This window comes from Furipterus horrens, unplaced genomic scaffold (assembly GCF_987537825.1).
Source record: "Furipterus horrens unplaced genomic scaffold, mFurHor1.1.pri manual_scaffold_3, whole genome shotgun sequence".
In the NCBI taxonomy this organism is placed as follows: domain Eukaryota; kingdom Metazoa; phylum Chordata; class Mammalia; order Chiroptera; family Furipteridae; genus Furipterus; species Furipterus horrens.
The window spans coordinates 185,100,077-185,123,161 of NW_028327173.1; the positions used below are offsets into that span (position 1 = coordinate 185,100,077).

Here is a 23,085-nt window from a genome sequence, read left to right on the forward strand (position 1 = left end):
ACTGGAGCAAAGGCCACATCGGCAGAGGTGGGGTGGGCAAGTGCCGGGCTACAGCTTGGAGAGCAGCTTGTCCAGCCTCACACACAGAGGACGAGGCTGGGATATTTGTGCCTCTGATGAATGTTGAATGCATCTGTGCTGCCCTGGGGCAGGGCCAGTCGGGGAGGAAGCAGTTGATGGACTAGGCCCCGGTGCAGGGCCCTTGCGTGATGGTGTGTGGTTTGGGCAGCGCACAGCCGAGCCCTGACCCTGGGGAAGGTGGCAGCTGAAATTCAGCCACTCCCCGCGCCCGCCCATGAACTCGCGAAGCTGCAGAGACGCTGTCCTGGGCCGTGGGCTGGTGAGCAGGGCCTTAGGCTTCAGCTTAGATCCTGGTCTCTGACAGGCCTCCACGTATAAGAACATTGGTTTCTTTGTTTGGGCTTAGGATTCCAGAATTACCAGCCTTCTCAGACCTGGATGACATACCACTACTGGTAGCAAGGTAGAATTTTTAAAATGTGTCTTGAGCCCCTCTACTTCTTGAAGATTAAAGAACTCAAGGTGATATCTGTGTTTGCCATTCACAGTCAGAGGCACCCTTGATGGGGCTAGGAAGTATTTGTCCCCAGCCAGGGAGCTGTTCTGAGGTGGGAAGGAACATTCTCTCACTGATAACATGATGGCGGCTCGGGAGGGGACACGTTCCATGCCAGGCATGTGGGTGAGCAGTGGCCGGGCACTACCTCTGACCCAGTGTGGAGAGGAGGAGCTGTCGGGGAGAGGAGACTGAGGCAGGGCTGAGACTGGGGGTGTGGAGCACCTCGGGACGAAGGACAGCAGCACTGCTGACCTTCCCTGGGTGCCTGGCACAGAGAAGAAAGAACCAGGCTTTTCCTTCCTCAGCAGAGAGGACAGCACCATGGGTGTTTCCCCTCCCACAAATTCAGGATGTGAGCGCCGAGTGTTGCCATGGAAATCGTGGTCCTGACACCCTTGAGCCCACGTGAGACAGGCAGTTCAAGCCCAGCCCGTGAGGAGTGTCTGCGCAGTGCATTGGCGTTACCTCCTGTCCTGTGCACAGCAGGGATGCCACACCTACATCTCCTCTTTGTCTTGGTTGAGCAGATGCAGGAGCTGGAGCAGAGGCTGCAGGAGGCAGAGCAGAGAGCAGAGAACGCGGAGACCCAGGTAATCGGGGGAGGGGACTGAGAAGAGTGTGCAGGGGGAGTGACCATTTGCCTTTCCTGTCCCTTCCCACGGACGCATGTGGATATTCTCATCCCACTTGAAGAGAGACAAGGAAAACCAGCAGTCACGCATTTGAACTGCTCAACAGATTCGGGTGTGTGGAGCTTTTGATGGGTATGAATGAGTCTTTGGTTAAGGGTCCGTGCAGTGAGTGGGTGAGTGGATGAGTCCCAATAGACTAGGTATGCTGGGGTAACAAATTCGGTCTGATATCTCAGTGGTTTATCACGTTTAGCCCTCCCTCGCGGTACCTCTTCACTGAGGGTGAGCCGGGGATTCTGATGTAGGGATCCAGGCTGGTGGAGCACCCCATCTGCTCGCTAGACCATCTGGAACACGCAGCCTCCTCGGTTGCCATAAGAGGGAAAGAGTTGGATACTCATGCAGCAGCACTTACACACTTGAGCCCAGAAACACCATGTCATTCATCTCAGGCCCGTTGGTGGAGTGAATTGCATGCCCATCTAACTTGGAGGGCTGGAGATACCGGAGAGCAGGTGGACACGCAGTGAGCAGTAAATGCCTGGAGCAGTTCCTCTCCAGGGCTGTTGCCCTCTCCAGCTCATCCCTGCTGGGCCCCCAAAATTAGAGCACCCAGCACCTTATCAATTCCTTTTGTTTTCTCTGAGATGGGGCATAATAAGTGGTCACTGAGTTAATTGGCCTGATAGCTCTGGGTAAGGGCTCTGCCTGGGAATCATGGGCTGGGCTATCGGGGAAACAGCCCCTCCCATGTTAGTGGCCATTTCATACAACACATCCCAACCCTATAAGACGATTGGTCCTTTTCAGGTGGGTGTGATGGAAGAGAAGGTGAAACTGTCCAATCTGAAGGATGTGGGTTCAGCAGGCAGCCTGCACTGGAAGTACCAAGAATTGCTGAAAGCCATGCAGGGCAAAGATGAGTTCATCAGCCAACTGGAGGCACAGCTGGAGAAGCAGGTGAGGGTTACCAAGCAGCACATCTGCCCCCACTGGCCCCAGCTTCTTGTGCAGAGCCCCTCTGCTTGACCCTGCAGTGGCCGGGAGCTTGCTCCCTCTTGAGACTTCTTTCATGTGGATATTTTATTACTGGAAGGTATAGCAGGAGCCAGGCAGGGGACATAGTGGGAAAAGGACCTTGGAGGCAAACAGATCTGAGTTGGAATCCCACTTGAGCACCTGTTGCTCTCTAGCTGTGGGCAAATTACGGAAGTGGCTGATTCTCATTTTACACATCAATAAAATAAGGGTTGTCATACGCCAGAGGGCTGTCAGGAGAATGAACTCAGTAATCTATGTGCTGTATCAGACATGAGGTCGGTGTTTGTAAGAAGAGCTTCCCTTGTCTGCCCCGGCCTTCTGCCCTAACAGCATATGAGACCCAACCCTTGGCTGTGGTATCAGAGCAGCACAGAGCTGGCCCAGCAGCCTTGGTCAGCTGGTTGGCCAAGGTTTCTCGGTGAGCCTGAGTTGGCAGAGACAACATTGCTGCTTCCTCTGAAAAGTGGGGCCTCCTAACCTGAGCACATGGGAGCCCAGGGGAGGGCACTGCCCAGCACCCCTGCCACAGTTAGCACCTTTGCTCCAGAGACGACGTTTGGAACATCCCCCACCAGTTCCCTTTGCCAGCCCCTTCCCCTTCACAATCTCATTTACTTAATTCTAATTCTGTCCCTTCCCTCTGCCATTGGCCTTACCTGCCCAACATTTCCTGGTGCCAGACTCCATCATTTCCAACAAATGACGCCACACAGTGGCTAGATGACTTTTAATTCTTTACAAAGGTCCCAGCTGATGCTGGTAGTACCTTCCCATCATCACGGGCAAATTTATAATCACTCCTCAGTATTCAGTGACATTTCCTTTGTGGAATGTATCTTTCTAATCTGTGGGGCACCATGTATTCTTGAAAATGATGGGAAAATAAAATTTTGACACATGGAATCTAAATAAGTTCCATTGATTTTAGAGATGCCTTATCTTCTCTCCTGAGTGGCTCATAGAAGTGGCAGTGTCTGGGGATTGGTGGGCCACATGATTTTTGTTGAAGCTTAGGTCAGAAAAAAAAAATTATTATACAATAATATTAGGTCCAGATCAGACTAGAAAGAATGCTGTTCTATAAGTCAGTAGATCTGGCTTTAGTCCCAGCTGTGCCAGGACTGAATTGGGGCAAGTCATTCCCCCCTCTGGGCCTTCGCTCCTGCAGCCACATAAGCAGGGTGTCACAGTCCATCAGGGACTGGCAGACATTTTCTGTAAAGGGCCAGCTAGTAAATATTTTTGGCTTTGTGGGCCCCGTGGTCTCTGTTGCGACTACAGTACTCAGCTCTGCTGTTGTGGTATGAAAGCAGCCCTTGGCTTGGCCGTATGTAAGTGAACGGGCGTGACTGGGTTTCCGTACACTTTATTTTCAGAAATATGCAGCGGGGATAAAAGCAGGTGGGAGGCCAGCTTTGGTCGGCGGGCCCTGAAATACTGAGTCTGGCACTGTCACCTTCCCATCCCATTTGCACAGATGCCCTCGCTGTGAGCTTATGTCTGTCATCTTCCATCGATGAGGCAGTTTGTCCCTAGAAGTCGTTATTGCTGGTCTCTAAACTATTCCAGAGTATACCAGTTTCCTTGCATTTTAGATCGGGGAACTTGTGCTCATTGTAGAGCTGGTTGGTTACCTGTGCCTCAGGCACTGTGCTGGGCACTGAGTCACCGCTTCAGGGCTCCTGGAGAGAGCTGTGTCATCGCCCTCTCTCGAGATGACACTCACGGGCCCAGAGGGTTAGGTGCTTGCAGCTGATAAGGTTCCAAGGCAGAGCCCCAGAGTCTGCATTTCTTTCTCTCCCGGGCTGCTGTGCTTTACGGGCAGACCTTGCTCTTCAATCACCTTATGTACCCTTGATTATTTTCAGGGAATTGCTATACTCATGTGCTAATCTAGCCTTATTTTCTGTTTTTAACTATCATGATAATACATGTGTATAGTAAAAAAAAATACAAAAAACCCAGAGGAGTATAAAACGATGACGTCTTCGTTCTGTCCCCAGTCCTTCGTTTCCACTCCTTGCTGTCAACCGCTGTTCATTGTGAATGTTTCTTGCGCATCAAAGGACAGCTTTCCATTTTCATGTTGTTTGTTTAGCCAAAGCCCTTATTTGTGGGCATTTAGGTGGTTTCCAGTTTTGAGTTTTGCTTCTGTTGCTTTATCAAAATGCAACTAACAGTTCCTAAGCAGTGGATTTATCAGTTCAATGGTAGGTACATTTAAACCGTTGACAGATGTTATCAAATTGCTCCGCAAAAGGCTTTGCCAATTTGTGTGTCAACGTGGTTGTTTTCTAACCTGTTTGAAAATTTGGGATAATATCACACTTTTAAATTGTGTTAGTCTGATAGAGGAAAACGATGTCTCATTTTTATCAGATTTCTTAAAATTATAATTGAGGATGAACAGCTTTTCACGGTTTCTTTCCCTTCTTTTCCTGTTGATTTCCTGTTCTTATCCTTTGTATAGTTCATTTCCTTTGTATAATAAAGGGTATAATTCATATCCTTCGGATTGTTTATTTCAAATTAGCCCTTTGTATGTATGTCATTTGTGTTGCAAATCATCCCTCAATTGGTCTTTTGATTTTGTTTAAGGGATTCTTTTTTTTTTTTTTAGATAGTAATTTACAGTGATGATATAGATTTATTAGTCTTTTACTTCATGACTTTTTGGGTTTTCTCTTAGGCTTAGGAAGGCCTTTCCCACTTTAACAATATTAAAAATATTCATAAATGAATTTAGCTTTTTCCATCCAGTTGCCTGACATTTCTTCTCAGGGTTTCCTGCCTCCAGTTATTCACTAAACCAGCGACTGCTGTGATGAACTACAGGCCTCTCTCTCTTTCTCTTAGAAGCAGATGAGAGCTGAGGAGGCAAAAATTGTCCAAGAAAAAGCTGCAAAGATCAAGGAATGGGTGACTCTCAAGTTAGCAGAGGTGAGTCCCACACTCCTCCCGGAGAGCCTGGAACGGACACGCATGTAGGGTTGCCCTGGCCCTCAGCCTCTCTCTGGCTCCTTCTGTTTGAGGGGCCTTTCCTGACCTTTACTTTGTTAACCATTTGTCCTTCGTTCGGCTTAAACGCTGAGACGCTTCGCTTCACTTCCCCTTCCTCCGTCTGCTTGGGTTTCCCTGGAGCTCCGGACTAGCTTGGTGCTGTGTTTCAGTTTGGGGAAGAGGACCGCGCTTCACTGGGAAGGCAGCCCCATCGGTGTTTCTCTCTTGTATCGATGTCTCTGTCTCTGTCTGTCTCCCCGCCTCTTTCTCTCTCCCCCTCCCTCTCTCTCTAAAAGCAATGAAAAATGTCCTTGGTGAGGATAACACACACACGCACGCACGCACGCACGCACATATTATATATAATATATAACTTTTTTAAATGTAGAATTTAGTGGCATTAAGTGCTTTTACAACCATCACTACTGTCTCCCAAACTTTTCAGCTCCCCAAACAGAAACTCAGTACCCATTAAACACTAACGCCATCCGCTCTCCCCATCCCCCAGCCCCTGGCAACCTCTGTCTGAGTCTGCTTTCTGCTGTCTCCACCATTCCTGTAGCTCATCACTTGCTATGGCTTTGTTTGGAAACGCGGGACTAGAAGCTACAGTGCTACTAGCAGAACAAACAAGCAAAATAAGCAAAAAAATCCTCTTTCTAAGTCCAAGGAAAAGGAACTGAAGTTTGGAAAAGGGTGAAGACTCATTATTTTTTCCTCTGTGCTGACACATGTGGCTCACACCTGTGGGGGACTCAGCTTATTTTGCCTCCTGTCCCTTCTGTGGGTACACAGCTCAGGTCACCTGCTAGAGGGCAAGTTCTTGGGGACAGAGCTGATGCCTCCACATTGCACAGCCCTGACCTATTGCTAAAAGGGGCATGGATCGCATTTAAAGGAAAATGCAGCAACCATGAGGATGGATCTCACAGACAGTACGCTGTTCAAAAGAAGCCAGACACAGAAATACATGCTGTATAACTCCATGTGTATAAAGTTCAAAACTGGGCACAACAAAACCAGTATGTGTAAGGAGTCGTGCTTAGATGGTAAAACCCAGAGAACAAGGAAGTGAGTCTAAAGGCTGGAAAGCTTAGGAGGGTGGTTGCCCCTGGGGAGGGAGGGGCATGTGGTCAGAGGGCAAGTCCAGGGCTGTTGGGCGAGCCGGCAGATTTCTTCACCTGGATGGTGGTCACGTGAGTATTCATTTCAGCATCATTTGTTAAGCTGTTCATTGATGTGGTATTCAGTTTTCTGTGTACGTGTATTTCACAATTTTAAAAAGCTTAAAAATGAAACTAGGAAAAAAAGTGCAGGGATTGCCAAATGGAATTCTGTCTCAAACACCACCAGTTAGCACAGACGGAGGGAGAAGGTCAGGGGCAGCGCTGTTCTTTTTTAAAGATTTGAGCTTTAAAAAGGATTTTAGGCTTATTTTGAATTATATGTCTAAACCTGTAAGCTGAGTATTCTGAGTCTTCCTTTTTCCTTTTGCCTAGCTTGAAATGGAGAATCAGCACCTGAAAAGCTGTAATCAGCACCTGGTGGAGCAGGTGAGAGCCCTTCAAGATGCTCTAGAAGGTAAGTGGGTCTGTCAGTGGGGGGGTATGTCGGTGTGGGTGTGTGTGTTTGGTGTGTGTGTGCCTGTGTGTATGTGTGTGCACTGGGGGTATGTGTGTGCCAGGGGTGTGAGTGTGGGTACTGGGTGTGTTGAAGTGTGAGTGTGTATGCGTTGAGGTAGGTGTGTGTTGGGGGGGGTGTGTGTGTTGGGGGGCGGGGGTGTTTCGGGGGGGTGGGGGTTGTGAGGGAGTGTTGGGTTGTGGGGCCAAATGAAGGGAGCTCCTGATGTGCCTGTTTTTAACCCAACCATAGCTCTTCAGATGGCACCTTCAGAGAAGCTGCTGGTGGTCTCCCAGGAAATGCGAGAGCAGAATTCTGTCCCTTCAGGGCCAGGAGCCCTGCTGATGGGGCAGGACAGTGGTCCTCAGGCCCAGGATGCTCTGAAGGCAGCTCTGCCTTCACCTTCTCCAGGTTCTCTGCACAGCAAGGACTCTGTCCCCAAAGCGGGAAGCTCCATGGAGGAGTCTAGTTCCATCAGGGTCCGTCCTAGGGGAATCTCAGAGGCCAAGACCCTTTCCCCTCGTCTGGGAAGAGAGGGCCCTCCTGGCCAGCTGTGCGTGAAGACTCGCACCCCCAGGCATGATTTGGCTTCCTGGGGCGAGAGCCCGGTTGCTGTTCAGGGAGGATCACTCCCGAGGACAAAGACCCCTGCCAGGGATGCCAGGGAAGGTGGCCCTGGCTGCAGCCTGACCCTGCCGCAGGTGCGGGCTCCCAGCGCCCCCCTTGACAGTGTCCAGCTGGCCAAGCGGCACCACAGCCAGCCACAGGTGGGCCCTGGCCACTTCACCCACGTGGTGAGCATTGAGATTGGGACCCTCTCAGCCCCCCGCCCCTCCGGCCTCCCCGAGGTGGCAGCCCTAGTTGACCTCCGGGAGGAGCCGGAGAAGATGGAGATGGACGAGCAACCCCCAGCTGGGAGGAAGGAGCGAGAGAACCTGAAGGTTCCTGGAGCTGAGCTGGAGGAAGTGGATTTGGGGAGCAAACCGCCCACACCCCCCTTACACCGGTTTCCATCCTGGGTAAGAGGCCACTTGGGGGCTGGGCAGAGCTGACCATGTGACCCCTGTGGGTCAAGCGCAGCCACACACTGAGCCTGAGCCGAGGTGGCATGGTGTCTCGGGGAGGCAGGTCCACTGAGCCTGCCCAAAACGCCCCACCACCAAGGGCAGAGCTGGGATTTGGGGTGACTGGATGGGGCCAACTGTCATGTCCTGAGCGTGCCACTCACCAGGCTGGTGTTGTGTGCACATTTTCTTGTTCCATCTCATGACCCTTGGCGGTGGTACCGTGGTGGTGGCTAAGCTCACGGGTCCCAGAGTCAAACCACCAGGGTTGAATTGCTAACTCTGTTACTAGATCTCTGTACCTCGCTTTCCTTATCTGTAAAATGGGGGGAATAGTACCTCCTGGATAGGGTTCATATCTAGTAAGTACTTGCAGTAGCAGGTCATCATAGGAAGTGGCACGTCAGCGCTGGCTGTTACTGTTCCTGAGCCTTAGCTTCCTTACTTGTGCCATTGGATAAAATGACGTACTGTCTGGTGGAATTGCTTCAGAGTCAGTGATCCGGGGCAGGGATAGCGACGAAACAAGAGCGGCCCTGCACTCGTCTTCGTAGAGCTGGGTGATGGGTACATGAAGTCATTCTTTATTCTGTTCTCTGCACTTTTGTGTCCAACATTTTCCATGACAGAAAGTTAAAGTGCAGAGGGGCTGGGGCGGGTGGGCATTAATAAAGTCGCACAGGTCAGGGGCGAGGAAGGATGAGATAGCAGATGTTGGAAGCTTCTCGCAGACGGCAGGACTCCTTGCCTGTGCGAGGAATTACATGCTGGGTGGTTTTTGTTTTTTGGTTGGTGTTGTTTTTACAGATCAGGAGACTGCTTTTTCCACAGACTTAGTTACCTGCCCAAGGTCATGTAGTAGTTAGTGAGGGGTCAGTCTTTAAATACAGGCTCAGCTGCTCCCAGAGCCTAGCTCTGCTCTCCAGCTGACCTGCCTCTTAGGGGGCATCGGGGAGTAGCTGTCAGCCTCTTACTCCAGGCCTGCCCCCTGGATGCTGCAGTGGTGTGAAGCAGCACCGTGGGGGACGGATGCTGAGTGTCAGGGTGCTGGCAGCACAGGGAATTGGGTACTGGGGGATGGCACCACCCCGCATCCCTGTCTGGGAGGCCTGCTTGTTCAGCAGCGCCTTCCAGGGTCCCCTTTGGAAATGCTGTTAGTCCAGACAGCCTCACCACTCCAGGCTTATGGGCCACATCCTTAGCAGTGATTGCGGTAGGGGACCTGGATGACTCAAGAAACAGCCATGCGTTGGGGGAGGGCCAGGAAGTCCCCCAGGCCAGCCAGTCCTCAGGCCAAGGATTGCTGACCTACCTGTCCCTGAAGCCCCAGGGTCATGGGAAAGCCACCATCTGCCGCCTCCAGAGAGGAGGGGTAAGGCAGGGAAGCGGCAGGCAAACAAGGAGTAAAGGGACTGGTGGGACAAAGGTAGAGAGGCTTGGAAATGCGGGAAGGGCCAGGCCCAGCTGTAGTGCCCCCTGAACCATCCCTCCTCCCGTTCCTTGTTGTCTTGTAAATACAAGTGCTCTGGAATCTTGAAGCAGAGGCGGCAGTGAGGGAGCTCCCCGCATGGACAGGCAGGAAGGCTCAGCTCCATCCAGGCCCTGAGACAGGACCTCTCCTGTCAGTCTAGGAAGCCGCAGTGGCCAGGGAGCACAGCCTTTATTCTCAGGTGACACCAACTGGTCAGTGACCATCTGGGGGAAAAATCAAGACTAAGGATTTCAAGAGGGACGTTTCTCCATCCGAGGGAGTTGAATAGACTTATTTGCCAATTAGAGTTTGCAGCGCCCTTTTTGGCTGACCTTCAAAATAACCTTAGGTGAGTTAGGTGAGTTGGACCATAAGTGACCTTTGTATAGCACTCCTGCTTGTTTAATGATAGTCTCCCGAATCCCTAAATGAAGACTCACCTAAATTCCTCAGGCTTCACTTTCATTCCCCAGCAAATGTGAGGCCTTTTCCACCACTGCAGACAGTAATAATCTTTTTTATGCCTGATGTAGTCATTGGTCCCAATTCAGCTGCCCCACTCTGGTGCCCCTCCTGGGACGCCCTCACTGCCGCATGTGCTTACCTTGCCTTCCCAGGCCCTTATCCCAGGATCTCCTCCCAGCCCCTCCCTCTCTCCCCCAGGTGCCTCAGCCCCCACTGCCCTGCTGCCCGGAGCCAGGACCTTCTCTGGTCACCTGAGGGGGCCTTTGTTGGCCTTTTATCTTGAGTGGAGGAAAGAAATATGCAAAAGCATAGGCAGGGCCTGTGGATTGCTTGGGAGCCATCAGAACAATTAGAAGAGCTCCCCAGGGCTGTGGGCCTACTTTGGACCCAGGGATATCCAGGGTGGAGCAAGAGTTGGGAGGGGGCCTTCCTCATCCAAGTGTCTTGTACTTGGGGTGTTGGGGCCCACACAGGCTTTGTTGGTAGGACAGAAGCCTAACCATGATGTTACATTACTACTGTAGAAAAGAATAATGTGTCCCAGCTTCCAAACAACTAGCTTACAAAAGGTTATGCCCTCACCCTGGGGCTCTGACCTCCTCATTGTCAACACCCCACTTTTAGGGGTGAGAGCCTGAGACCCAAGAGCTGGAAAATGGGTCAGATTCAAAGACAAAGGTCACCAACCCCTCTCCTCTGGAACTTCTTTGCCCAAAAGGAAGGGTGGGTGGTAGAGCGGGTGAATATCTGTTGGGCACTGATTATAGGCCAGGTATTAGATGTTTACATGACACACTGTCATTTCAGTTCTCACAGCAGCCTGAAGGTGAGTGTTACAGCCCCCATTTTAGAGCTGAGGAAAATGAGGCACAGAAATGATGTCACTTGCCCAAGATGCCGCTGCCAGTAAGCGGCCGGGCCTGGACGTGGATGCAGGTCTGGCTGCCTCCCAAGCCGTGCTTTTGCTCCACACCGGGAGGGGCGGGGTGGGCCTGGCCATGGGCTCTGACCCTCCCGGGACCTCTCTTTCCAGGAGAGCCGGATCTACGCTGTGGCCACCTCAGGCATGCGTCTCTCGGACATATCTCCCAGAAGCAATGCCACCTGCTGTGGTGAGTCCCAAGGGGGGGGGGGTGCATGTAGTGAGCAGGGTGAACATGTGGGGGAGGAGAGGATTCTGAGTAACATCCAAGGCTAGGGTCACCTGGTACCCCATTCCCTCCCCCAACAGGTTATGTTCAGGTGAACTCACAGGGCCAGGGCTGCCTTGGAGATAAAAGGAAGCTGCGCAGGTTCAGCCCCTCACCTGCTGGGTGGGAGTGGCCTTGAAAAGGGTTGTAGACAATTACAAAGATGGAAGGGACTTTAGAGGAGGGGTCCCCCAGCACAGCCTCCCACCTGCACTGGCTTCCCTTCTACAGTACAAGGGCCCTGTGTTGGAGGAGCCCCCAGTACGTTGATTTAGATGAGCCCCCTGAAGAAAGCCCATCTCACCACCATCTCCTAAGTCATGGGCCAGCCATGGAATTCCCACAGTGAAGTGAGAGCCACATAGTGCATGATTGGTACTGAAGAAGGCCTGGGCCCATCCTAAGATCTGTCACCTGATCTGTCACCCCGAGCACTGTTTCAGGGAACACTGTGTGCAGCTTTTCTCCTCCTCACTCTGCCCAGGTCTCTGCCGCCCTCACACCCCTTACTGGGCTATGGCACTCAAGTTAATCTCACCCCTCTTCCCTGCCCCTCCAGGGTCAAGGCCTCCTGCCCTTTTGTCCCCTGGGCCTTTCTCTGGCCTTGTCTACAAGAACTGCACAGCACCTGTCTTCACAGCCCTGAAGGGGGTAAGAAGCTGCCATCCTGGGGTGGGGGGCGGTCCCCACCTGGAGAGGCCCCCTGTCCAGCCAGTGGCTGGAGTGGGGTCCAGGGTCAGGCTTCTGCACGCACAGCTCTGGGCAGGCAGTTCAGGCCTCATATGTCATTTTATTTTTATGGTTTATCTTCATCAGACTTTTAGTAGAAAAGTTCTGCATTTACAAAAGTTAGAATCAATATGATTGTGGGCAAAGTAAAAAGTTAAAGGCTAAGCCTGTGCCTGCTCCACCTGTCTCCCATCTCGTCGCATGTCCCAGAAGGCAGCGCAGCTGCTTCTGGAATTTTTTATATGTGTTTAAACATAAACTCCATATACTCCTGTAACATACCTACACTTTTTAAAACAAAAATCAGACTGAAGAGCAACGTATTTTTATATACATTTTTGTCATCTTTTATTATTAGTTTTTGAAACCATACCAGTTATACTTTGTAAAACTTTTTGTAGAAGACTGAAAAGCCACAAGCCAAGTTTCCGCTCACATTGCTTTCCCTAATTCCTCACCCCAGAGGCAGCTGTCTGTCGTCCGTGGTTTGGTGTGGATTCTGTAAGGCCCTCTGCTGTGGTGGCAGATGCGTTCACAGACATTCTGTCGCTGTCTCTTTTGCTCACATGCACACATGCATGCATACACGGGATCACATTATACCTGTCGTTCTGCCCCTGACTGTTCATCCAGCCATGTGCCAGGTCCTCCTCCCCTCTTAGGGCTGCCCAGCACCCCTCGCTTAGATGCTCCCTAACTACCTTCACCTGCCCTCCACAGATGGACAGTTTAGGCCATGTCTCTGTTCTTCTCTAAAATAAATGGTATGATGAACATCAATATATCTCTGTGCACTCATACATACATATTTCTGTAGGACAGAGTTCTAGAGGTGGACTTTATGGGCCAATGATATGCATGTTTAAAATCTTTATCACACTACAGAGTATCCTTGTCTTGACAATTTCACCAACATTGAGATAATCAGAATATTTTTTTAAAGAAGATGTTATTTATTTTTTTAGAGAGAGGGGAAGGGAGGGAGAAAGGGAGAGAAACATTGATCAGCTCCCTTTTACACGCCCCCAACTGGGGACCAAACCTGCAACCCAGGTATGTGCGCTGACTGGGAATCAAACCAGCGACCCTTTGGTTTGTAGGATGATGCTCAACCCACTGAGCCACACCAGCCAGGGTGAGATAATCACACTTTTAAAATGTCTGTCAGTTAAGATGATCCCCACACATTTTTAAAGCTCCTGTCTCACACTTGGGCCATGGTGGAGCTTTCTGGCCCTTTAGTGGCAGGGAGTGGGAGTCACAGTGGTCAAGTGTTCAGCTGGATGGGCCAGCTCCTCTAGGGCCCACACAATTAGCCTAAGGAGAGCCTTGGGTTGGGACATAGGAGTGAGGGTCTGGAAGGGACCGTGGTCTGTTGGGTGGCCTGGCCGACAGGTGGCATCCATGTGCCCCGATGGGCTGCGTTGGCCACGCCCTGAGCCCCTGGAGCAGCGTGCAGTGCAGGTGGCGTGGGGCGTGCTCTGCAGCCTGAGCTGCAGCGGGAAGGGGTCTGTCTCGCAGAGAGCCGCGCAGATCAGCAGCGTGCCCTTTGTGGACGAGTCCTCTGGGTCTGATGATGACTGCAGCTCACAGGCCAGTTTCCGAACGTCAGTCCCCTGCGCAGAGTCCAGGAAGACCAGTGGACTGGGCAGCCCCCGGGCTATCAAGAGAGGTATGGAGATGGGGGGCAGCAAGAGGCCCCTCACCTCCTCCCATGGACAGTCCTACAACAGGTCTCTGCTTGATCTCTGCCCATGACCCTCAGCCCCAGACTCGGGGGGGTCCCAGTTGGGTGAGGAACTGGAGGAGGAATGGGACACAGACCATGAATCCTCGCTCTTGGCCAGGTGTCTCCGTGTCCTCTCTGAGCTCCGAGGGTGACTACGCCATCCCCCCAGATGCCTGCTCCCTGGACAGCGACTACTCAGAGCCTGAGCACAAACTGCAGCGTACCTCATCCTACTCCATGGATGGGTTGAGCCTGGGTGGGGTGAGCTGCAGGGTGGCCCCACCCAGGGGGGCGTTGAGGAAGGGCAGGGTGGGAGCTGCCTGCCCGGGGCCTTAGCACAAGACACTGGGCAGCAGCAGTGAGAGGAGGGGCCCCTGGGATAGGGGAAGGGAGGAGGGGGCAGGGGGTGCAGTTATAGGGTCAGGCACGCACAGACCCTGTGAGGAAGGAGAGGAAGCCTGCTGGACTCTTTATCAAACCAGGGACGCCCGTTAGAAAGCCCACTGCAGCTCACCAAGCCCCAGGGGTTTACACGCAGCACCTTGTTTTAGCTGCGCGCTGACCCTGGACTTCTGGAAGCTAACATTTGTTGAGTTGTTTCAGTGTGCCGGGCACAGTGCTCTGTGCTTTTCATGGATTGCCTCACGTGTCCTCACAGTCCTCTCAGGACTATTACTCCATCTTGTGGATGAGAAGCCCGAGGCTCAGAGACGTGCCATTGCACACTGGAGCCAAGAGTACAGCCAGGTCTCCCGTCCCCCAGCCCTTGCTCTGCACCACTGTGCTGCCCAAACCCTCGTCCCCAGCGGGCAGATGTGGCCGCTGTTCCCCACACCGCTCCCACCCCTGCTGCTTGAGTGGCCTCCTTCCTCCTCCTGGCCATTGTCTCCCTCGTGCAGCCCCTGACCTGCCTTCTGCTGTGGTCAGGGGCGTTCCCCAGCCAGCAGGACCCGCCCACAGCAAGGCCACCCGTGCTTTATGCCGTCCTCTCTGAACCCTTAGCAAGACATGGTGCCCTGAAAGTACACACAGTAGGTACTCAGCTTTTTTCTAACTGATGACAAAGCAGTGACTCAACTGGGCCATTTCGGTCAGTGCGATGTCCAGGAACCTCAGGGATTACCCCTTTGTTCACACTTCTCTTCCTCTGCACCCTTCTACTCCTGCAGGAGGCACTGGAGAAGTCAGGCTACCTGCTAAAAATGGGGAGCCGAGTGAAGACGTGGAAGAGGCGCTGGTTTGTCCTGAGACAGGGACAGATTCTGTACTACAAGTCCCCGGTGAGACTGTCATCTAAAGGACCCCAGCCCCAGGACTGTGGGGGAGGGGGACCCTGGAAGAGGGGCAGTGTGACCCATGGTCAGAGGGCAGACGGTCTGGCAGGTGGGGAGAGTCTGTGAGCCACACACACACCATGAGGCTGGTCCCCGGCTCTCACAGTGGAACCGGCCACCGAGCAGGCAAAGGCAGTTCCAGATGAGCTGGCCTGCAGAGTCCTTTTTCCTTTGGAAGCCAAGTTCTTCTTTTGCCTGCTTCTGTGAAAGGACTGTTCTACCAGGTGGCCTGTTGCCCCTTCCCCATCCTTCTACACTGTTTGGAGTCAGGGAGCCTTGGAGGTTGGGACTACTTCGACAGGCCCTCCCTGGTTGATAACCAATGTTAACAATTTAAAGAGGGTGAAAAGGCCTTGTCTCCTGTGCGGATCTAGTTGATTGGTAGTGGCTGTCTTAGACACTTTGTTAGGGATTCTGGGCCTGTATCGCTCGAAAGGGAGGCATGTTCTGATCGATTAGTAATGTCTGCAGTGGCACAGGAAGTGAAGGGTGATATATATGTCACTTCTTTGCCACACTTGATAGAAAGGATGTAGTAGAAAGGGTTTAAGGGCTGTGTAGCTTAGTAATAACCTGGTGGCTTCTTACCCAATTCTGAAGGCTCAATCTAAAAAGAACAAAATCTTACCCTTTGCAACAGCATGGATGGACCTAGAGGGTATTACGCTGAGTGAAATAAGTCAGTCAGAGAAAGACAAATACCACGTGATTTCACTTATATGTGGAATCTAAAGAAGAGTATAAACAAACAAAACCAAAAACGACATAAATACAGAGAACAGGCTGATGGTTGCCAGAGGAGAGGGAGGTTGGGAGACTGGGTGAAAAGGTGAAGGGATTGAGAAATACAGCTTGGTAGTTACAGAATAATCATGGGGATGTAAAGTACAGCCTAGGAAATATAGTCAATAAGATTGTAATACACAGTGGGGTACTGGAAGTATCCAAGGGAACACTTTATAAAGTATTATGATTGTCTCTTATGCTATACACCTGAAACTAATTCCAACTAATATTGACTGTAAACTGGGTCAGAGGGGCTCATGTTTAATCATTGCTCCATTTAGCTAGAACCAGGATACAGAACTAGTTACCCATCATGCATCGCCCAGGAAAGCCTGGGAATCACTTTCTCCTTTGTCTATAACCTGGAGTAAGAGCACCCCTCTCTTTACAGAGTGATGTCATCCGGAAACCTCAAGGTCAAGTGGAACTGAACTCCCGTTGCCAAATTGTTCGAGGGGAGGGTGCACAGACATTCCAGGTGAGGATGCCCCAGCAGCTAGGATTTTAGACGGAGCAGGTGCATGGTTTGGATATGGCTGTGATGGAGACAGAGCCAGGGCAAAATGGGCATGAGTGAAAGACAGTATGTCCACATTTGGGCGTGACCCTAATCTATGAGTACGAGGAAGGAAGAGGACACAGAATGTGAGGGAGAGTGAAGGTAGGAGAGACAGGGAGAACAAGAGGAGGAAGCGAAGGGGCGTCTACCAGGGTGGGAAGAAGGGACCCAGTGGCCTCAGGGGCTTGGGCCACCTCAGAGCGTGGTTTCTGTTATTCCATCCTCCCGTCTCCTGCCCCCGCCCTCATCCCTCACTCCTGCCAGCTCATCTCTGAGAAGAAAACCTATTACCTGACGGCTGACTCGCCCAGCCTGCTGGAGGAGTGGATCCGAGTCCTGCAGAGGCTGCTGAAGGTCCAGGCCGTTGGGCCCCCGGCCCTGGCACAGGGTGGCACCAAGCCCACCGTGAAGGGCTGGCTGACCAAGGTATGGCTGGAGCTGGTGGGGGAGGAACGTGGGCCTCCTGAGAGCTGGGGGAGCCAGGAGCAGGAGTGCCAGTGGGCACTGGGTCCCCTCTTTATGCCCAGCTCCTTTCTCCAGGGACTTCCTCATAGGGATTAGCTGGTTGGCCTCAGACATGGTCTGACCACACAGGTGATGGTGAGTGAGTCCCTGGAAACAGGGTCAGGGTTGTTAGAACAGTAGCTGTTCTCATGAGAGAGGAAGGAAAGGACTGTCTGGTACCTATTTTGAGGTCATTAGGGGTTGCCCCCTGTACCCACCAGTATGAATAGGGGGAAGCTGTGACCTAAGCGAGGTAGGTGTGGCCACTCAAAAACTTACAATGTCCCGGCCTGCCCTAAAGACGTCTTAGTTAGGGTTCTTCCGGTTGCAGGGAGCAGAGAAACACATGTTAACCCCAAGAAAAAAGAAAGTCAACACGGAAGCGTATTAACTAGGCCCAAATGCCGTCAGGATGCAAAGCTGCTTGGGGGAGCAAGTCAGTGCTCCTGGGCGCTCTCTCTGCCTCTGTTTCCCCATTCAGTCTCCTCTGTGTGCAGCCTCGGTTCCCTCATGGTTACACTTGCCTGCCATGGCCCTTCCCTCCCACTCGGCCTCCTTACAACTCCAGCTCTGCTGACCAGCAAGTTCCCGTGTTCACATTCCTGGGACAGGCCATCTCATTGGCCTGGTTAATCTTTTAATGGCAGGTTGCACAAGGCCGGTGGGGGGGTCACGTGGTACACACTGGTCCTTTGCTGTGAAAGGGCTGGTTGCGTTAGTAGGGAGTCTGAGAGACATCGCCACTGCGGACCTAAGTTTGACCACGGGTTCTGACCTCTGCCTCCCTGTGGCTTCTCTTTGTCAGTCCTGGATTTACTTCTGGGGTCGGTTCTGGTAATACTGGCTCCTTTCTGTCTTTCAGGTAAAGCACGGCCACTCCAAGCTGGTGTGGTGTGCACTTGTTGGGAGCACCTTCTACTACTATCGGAGCCACGAGGACAAGGTACTTCCTGGCCTCCTGCCAGCACCTGCTGTCTCTTGCCCTGGACCTCGCTCCTGTGGCTTCACGTCCTGGTGGAAGGCCCCAGCTTCCCCCTCTACCCCACCTGACCACACAGCAAGCACCCAGCCCACTGCCTGGCTCCCTCCAGAGTGCGCAGCCCGCGAGCCCCCTGTGGGGCCTGACTGTGCTGCTCCAAGCAGGCTTCGACCAGGGAGCCTGTCATCTGTCCATGCCCATGATGCCCAGCCCACACGGCCTCAGGGCTCCGAGAGGGGAGACTCCCCTGCCCCTGCTGGCTCTCCCAGTCACCAAAGCCTCATGTCCACAGCGGCCCCTGGGCCACCTGCCTGTGCGGGACGCACGCATAGAGGAGGTTGATCGGTCCTGTGACTCAGACGAGGACTACGAGGCCGGAGGGACCCGGCGGCTGCTGTCCTCCCACTGCACCCTAGTGATCCAGCCCCCGGAGCACAGCCCCACCTACCTCCTCATTGGCACCCGGCATGAAAAGGTACGGGGTGCTGGGCTCCTGGCCACACTTGGGCCTGTGGGTCTCATCACCCCCTTCTCTCTTTCCCCCAACCTTCCCCCCATTCACGTTTATTTCCCTCCTGGACATTCTGGCAACTAGTACTCCCTGATTACATATATTCCTTACATTGAATATATTCCCAGTGACCATCTCTTCACTGAGGTGGAACCGCAAGCTTAGGAACTTAGGTGCGTGTTCACCTGATCCCAAGTCTTCCCTCTTAGTGACTGACGGCCTTGCCTATGCTACCCAAGCCAGCTGAACCCCGCCTGGGATTGGCCCCTTCAAGGAGGCCCTGTAGGAGCTATTGCCTCCACCTTCCTGCCCCAGTGACATCGGAGGGCTCTCTGTCCTCTTCCAGGATGCGTGGTTTTATCATCTCACAGTGGCTGCAGGTGGCAGCAGCGCCCGGGTGGGGACGGCCTATGAGCAGCTCATTGGCAAACTGATGGATGGTGAGGGAGACCCAGGTAAGGCAAGCGTGGCCATCGCGGCCTGGGTTGGAGGCTGGTAGATGGGTCATTTTTGGTCAAGAACCCAAAGAAAGCACTGCAGTACCCTGACGCTGTTTTAAAACCATCTGAGCCGAAGAAGGGTGTTCCCACCCCAAGCTCCAGGGCCCCTGACTCTGTATCTGGGGGAGTTTCTCTGGGAAGCAGACCTTCCAGTGACCTGGGTCAATGTTTTACTTTGTTCAGCCTGCAGCTTTGCTGGCTGGGAAGAAGCCTGAGGAAAGGAGGTAGCTGGTTAATCTATAGTTAGCGTGGTTAATCAATACCTGAAGCCTGACCTAAGCCTGGGGTACCTTGGGGTCCCTACTTTGCTACTGATGTTTAGGAGCATACCACACACTCCCCTCTGCTGCAGCTCCGCAGCTTGTTTACCTCAGGCTGAGGCACCCTCTTCCACCCAGACCCAACCCCGCAGGGAGGGGGCCTCCCCTGCACACTCAGACACCCACCCTGCACACACCTGCCCCTATTGCAGCCCTGCGGGTAGCCGCCTTCCTGTGAGCTGCACTTGTGCGCATGCTCAATGCAGTGCAAACTGTGTACCCCACAGTCTAGATAACAAACCCAACACGACCCGTGTGCCCCAGGCGGTTACACCCTTGTCTTCCCCACAGATCCAAGTGCGGGGGCGGGGAGGGAGGCAGGCTCTCTGACCTGTGGTAACTGCTGCTCTCTGCTGCTGCACTTTGGGCAGATTCCCCGCTCTGGAGGCACCCCATGCTGTGCTACAGCAAAGATGGGCTGTACACTTCCCTTACCACCCTGCCCTCTGAGGCCCTGCAGACGGAGGCCCTCAAGCTCTTCAAGGTAAAGTGGGAGTGCAGCCCAGTCCCACCAAGTGGTGGTGGCGCCCTCACCGTGCGCCCAGGCTCTGCCCCAGAGACCCACGCAGTTTGGGGGTGGCCCACAGAAGGATCTTAAGAGGAAGGGAAAGAGTCCCACAGGGTCTCCACCGTGTCCTGTAGGACAGGGAGGCTGGAAGCTCTGGGCCTTTGTTCACAAGCCCTGGGGAAGCACCTGTGAAACTCACAGGAAGCTGGAGGAGCATCCCACCTGCTGTAGTGACCAGCGGGGAGGGACAGGTTTATGTTGTTTCTGGACCTGAGAGATTCCAACCTATTTTAGAATGTTGTTTGTACCTGTCCGAATAGTCCGTCTTTTAAAAAACTAATGTCTTGCTTATGTAATAGAAACATTTGTAGAAGGAAGGACTCTCCCTAAGCAACCTCAGCAAGCAAGATGCTCTGGAGCACTGACAGGGTTTCCTCTTAGAAACGTTCTCTACAGTGAACGGGAGCCTCCCTGAGCCCCGGGGGGACGGCCCAGTCTGTCACTGTCACAGAGGACGATGATCAGGGGGCTGGCTGTTGGGCTGCCCGTGCCCAGCTGTCATTTCCCCTCCAGTCCTGCCAGCTCTTCATCACTGTGCCTGTGGAAGCCGCCTCGGTAGACTACCACGTGTCCCTGGCCCAGAGGGCCCTGCAGGTCTGCCTGGTGCACCCCGAGCTGCAGAGCGAGATCTACTGCCAGCTCATGAAGCAGGCCAGCTGCCGCCCGCCTCACACGCACTCGCTCACACAGGTGGGGCTCCCGGGGGGACAGCTGGCGGGAGCCATTGGCAAGGGCTGCCCGGGAGGTGGAAGTGGGGGGAGGTGACCAGGCAGGTATCCTCTGAGCCTGGTCGCCAGTGGGCAGCTTCATGCCCAAAGCTGCCTCGGCCCAGCTGCCCTCTCTCTGACCCTCCTGGGTGTCTGTGTGCAGCCAGATTGGGTGATTGGTTTTCTGGCCAAAGCCTGACAACTTGGTGATCCCAGCCTCCCGAGAAGGTGGGGGGCTCTGTAGCTCAGGACTCTGAGGGCTGGGGACACTGCTGACCCAGCATGCACCCCACACTGCATGTTCCCCTGCAGTGCTGGCAGCTCCTGGCTCTGTGCGCCCCACTTTTCCTGCCTCAGCACCACTTCCTCTGGTACATCAAACAGCAGCTCCAGCGCCATGCAGACCCCAGGTGAGTGAGCGCCATTTCCTCTGCCGCTCCGTCACTCCTGACTGTGGCATGGTTAAGCGTCGCAGGGGAGACCGGGTGGATCAGATCGCCCCCACCCTCTGCGATTTGCTTGGCGCTCATGGAGACTTCGCCCATTGCTGTATATACAGATGGGCACATGGAGATGTAGGCATGCCTGGGCTGCACTGTACACCAAGTCACGTATGCATGGGTGTTTTGGGGGGGCTCATTGCCTCTAGCTTAGTCCCAAATTTTCATTCTCTGTTGCCATGTTCATCTAGGCCCTGAATGGCAAATTAACACCCCAGGCCAGTCCTCAGGGCTTTTTTCACAGCCTCTCCCAGCTGCCAGTCGGGTCCTGGCCAGGCTGGCGTTGGGACCCAGGGTGTCAAGTTGACAGGGGAAGAGTGGAGTCCCTAGTATTCCCTTCTTTCACCTGTCTTTTTAGCAATGAAACTGGCCAGTATGCCACCTATTGCCAGCGGGCAGTGGAACGGACCCTGCACACTGGGGAGCGGGAAGCCAGGCCATCACGCATGGAAGTGGTGTCCATCTTGCTGCGGAACCCCTTCCACCACTCCTTGCCCTTCAGCATCCCCGTGCACTTCGCCAATGGGACCTACCAGGTGAGGGGCGAGTGTGTGCCCTGTCCTGAGTCTTCTCATATCCCTGCCTCAGAGCGGGGCAGCTGAGGGCCAGGTGGGTGCTAAGTCTCCTTAGGATTGGCAGATCCTTCATAGGCAAACCAGCGAAAATGGGGTGGTTAGTGCCAGTGGGGCGGGGAAAGGAGCTTGAATCGGAAAAGCGCTGCACTACTTGATGACCTGGAAGCAAATCTTTCGATCCCATTGCATGAACAGGGAACCTGAGATACTGACCAAGAAGGTGGAATGAGAGGGCCTCCGAATAAGGGACAGAAAAGGAGAAGCGGCTTATGTCTGATTTCAGTTTCCAGTGGGCGGGCTCATGCCTTAAGCCTGCACCCTCCGCGTGTGAACACAGAATGGAATGTTTCTTCGGCTCTTGCATTCGCCCTTGCTCCTTTCAGCCGAGCCTTTCCACCTCTGGATGCAGGCCCCTCCACGAGCCCTAGTGAGCGTCCCTCAGGAAGCTGCTCTGGCACTAACACTTCTCCCGGCAGGTGGTCGGTTTTGATGGCTCTTCCACTGTCGATGAGTTCCTCCAGCGGCTGAACCAGGAGACAGGCATGAGAAAGTCTTCCCGCTCTGGCTTTGCCCTCTGCACAGATGATCCTTCCGGCAGGGACCTGGAGCACTGCCTGCAGGGCAGTGTCAAGGTGACGGCCTCCGCACTCGGCCAGTAGAGCCCCTCCTGGGCCACTCCCGGGCCCCGGGGTTCTGGTGGTGGTGTCTGATGGGTGCCTGTTTCCCAGCCTCTTTGGTGTTGAACCCAAGGTGCCTCCCACCCCATTTCTATGCCATGAAAAGTTGTCCCTGGAGAGAAGTTCTCTATATGCCTCTCTCCCTTGAGTGGCCGCGTAGCATCCGGGGGAAAGCTACTTCTCAGCTGGCGTAGGAAGGACAGGGAGGCACTTCTCAGCAGCAGCCCCACCTGAGACTGCCGGTTCCATGCACACACACGTGCATGCGTGCACGCACCCACACGCACACACGAGGGTGGACAGCTATATGCCTAGACCCGCTGAATGTCGTGTCCTAAGCTGGCATTTCACTCTTACCCGCCTGCCAGGACACGTGCTGTGCCTACAGGTTCAACCATGTTTTTAGAAGGTAGATCCTTAGGGCACGTCTGTATTAAAGGCTCTTGAATGGGATTAGGGCCCATCTTATCTTATGGTCTGAAGTCAGAGCCATGGCGCATGTAAGTGTGGGAATGGGCTGGAGCACTTGATGAGTGTGTTTGGGTCCAGTGTCTGCTTTCTTCATGGCAACAGGACAAAGGCTTCTATAGTCTTTGCCATTGCCTAGATACACTGTGCCACACACCTTCTTTGTAACTGCCAGTGGAATGGCCATGGTTTATGACTGGACCTGCCTCACCTCTGGGGAGGCCCTTTCCGATGCTAAGGCCAAGAGGGGCAGCTTTGCTGCTCACACCACGCCCAAGCCCACCTCTGTCTGTGAGGAGGTCGCAGGCACCTGGGGTCCTGGGAGCGGGAGCATGGGGCTCTGCAGGTCATTCCCATGGAGGACAGTCACTCAGCTCAGCACTGCTGCTCTGCCTGAGCCCAGCCCTGCCTGGACCTTGTTCCCCTCATCAGGCACTTTTCTGACATTCCTCTTCTACCTCTTCAAGATCTGCGATGCCATCTCTAAGTGGGAACAGGCCCTGAAGGAGCTGCACTCCGGAAAGTCCGAGGGTGGCACTCGTGTTGTGAAGCTGATGTACAAGAACAGGTCCTGGG

General features: G+C 53.5%; 1 protein-coding gene across 1 annotated transcript in view; it reads left to right on the top strand.

Annotated features, from left to right (window-relative positions):
• PLEKHH1 (pleckstrin homology, MyTH4 and FERM domain containing H1) overlaps positions 1–23,085 on the top strand; it is a 49,376-nt gene that overhangs the window by 20,913 nt on the left and 5,378 nt on the right. Inside the window, exons 3-23 of the mRNA XM_090271024.1 lie at positions 1,108–1,170; positions 2,023–2,172; positions 5,110–5,193; positions 6,753–6,834; positions 7,126–7,892; positions 10,907–10,985; positions 11,623–11,714; positions 13,314–13,464; positions 13,640–13,782; positions 14,691–14,801; positions 16,033–16,119; positions 16,465–16,626; positions 17,567–17,647; positions 17,976–18,158; positions 18,541–18,649; positions 19,386–19,498; positions 20,096–20,272; positions 20,602–20,699; positions 21,148–21,325; positions 21,841–21,996; positions 22,977–23,077. Coding sequence (XP_090127150.1) covers positions 1,108–1,170; positions 2,023–2,172; positions 5,110–5,193; positions 6,753–6,834; positions 7,126–7,892; positions 10,907–10,985; positions 11,623–11,714; positions 13,314–13,464; positions 13,640–13,782; positions 14,691–14,801; positions 16,033–16,119; positions 16,465–16,626; positions 17,567–17,647; positions 17,976–18,158; positions 18,541–18,649; positions 19,386–19,498; positions 20,096–20,272; positions 20,602–20,699; positions 21,148–21,325; positions 21,841–21,996; positions 22,977–23,077 — 3,167 coding nt within the window. The remainder of the gene's footprint in view (positions 1–1,107; positions 1,171–2,022; positions 2,173–5,109; positions 5,194–6,752; positions 6,835–7,125; positions 7,893–10,906; positions 10,986–11,622; positions 11,715–13,313; positions 13,465–13,639; positions 13,783–14,690; positions 14,802–16,032; positions 16,120–16,464; positions 16,627–17,566; positions 17,648–17,975; positions 18,159–18,540; positions 18,650–19,385; positions 19,499–20,095; positions 20,273–20,601; positions 20,700–21,147; positions 21,326–21,840; positions 21,997–22,976; positions 23,078–23,085) is intronic.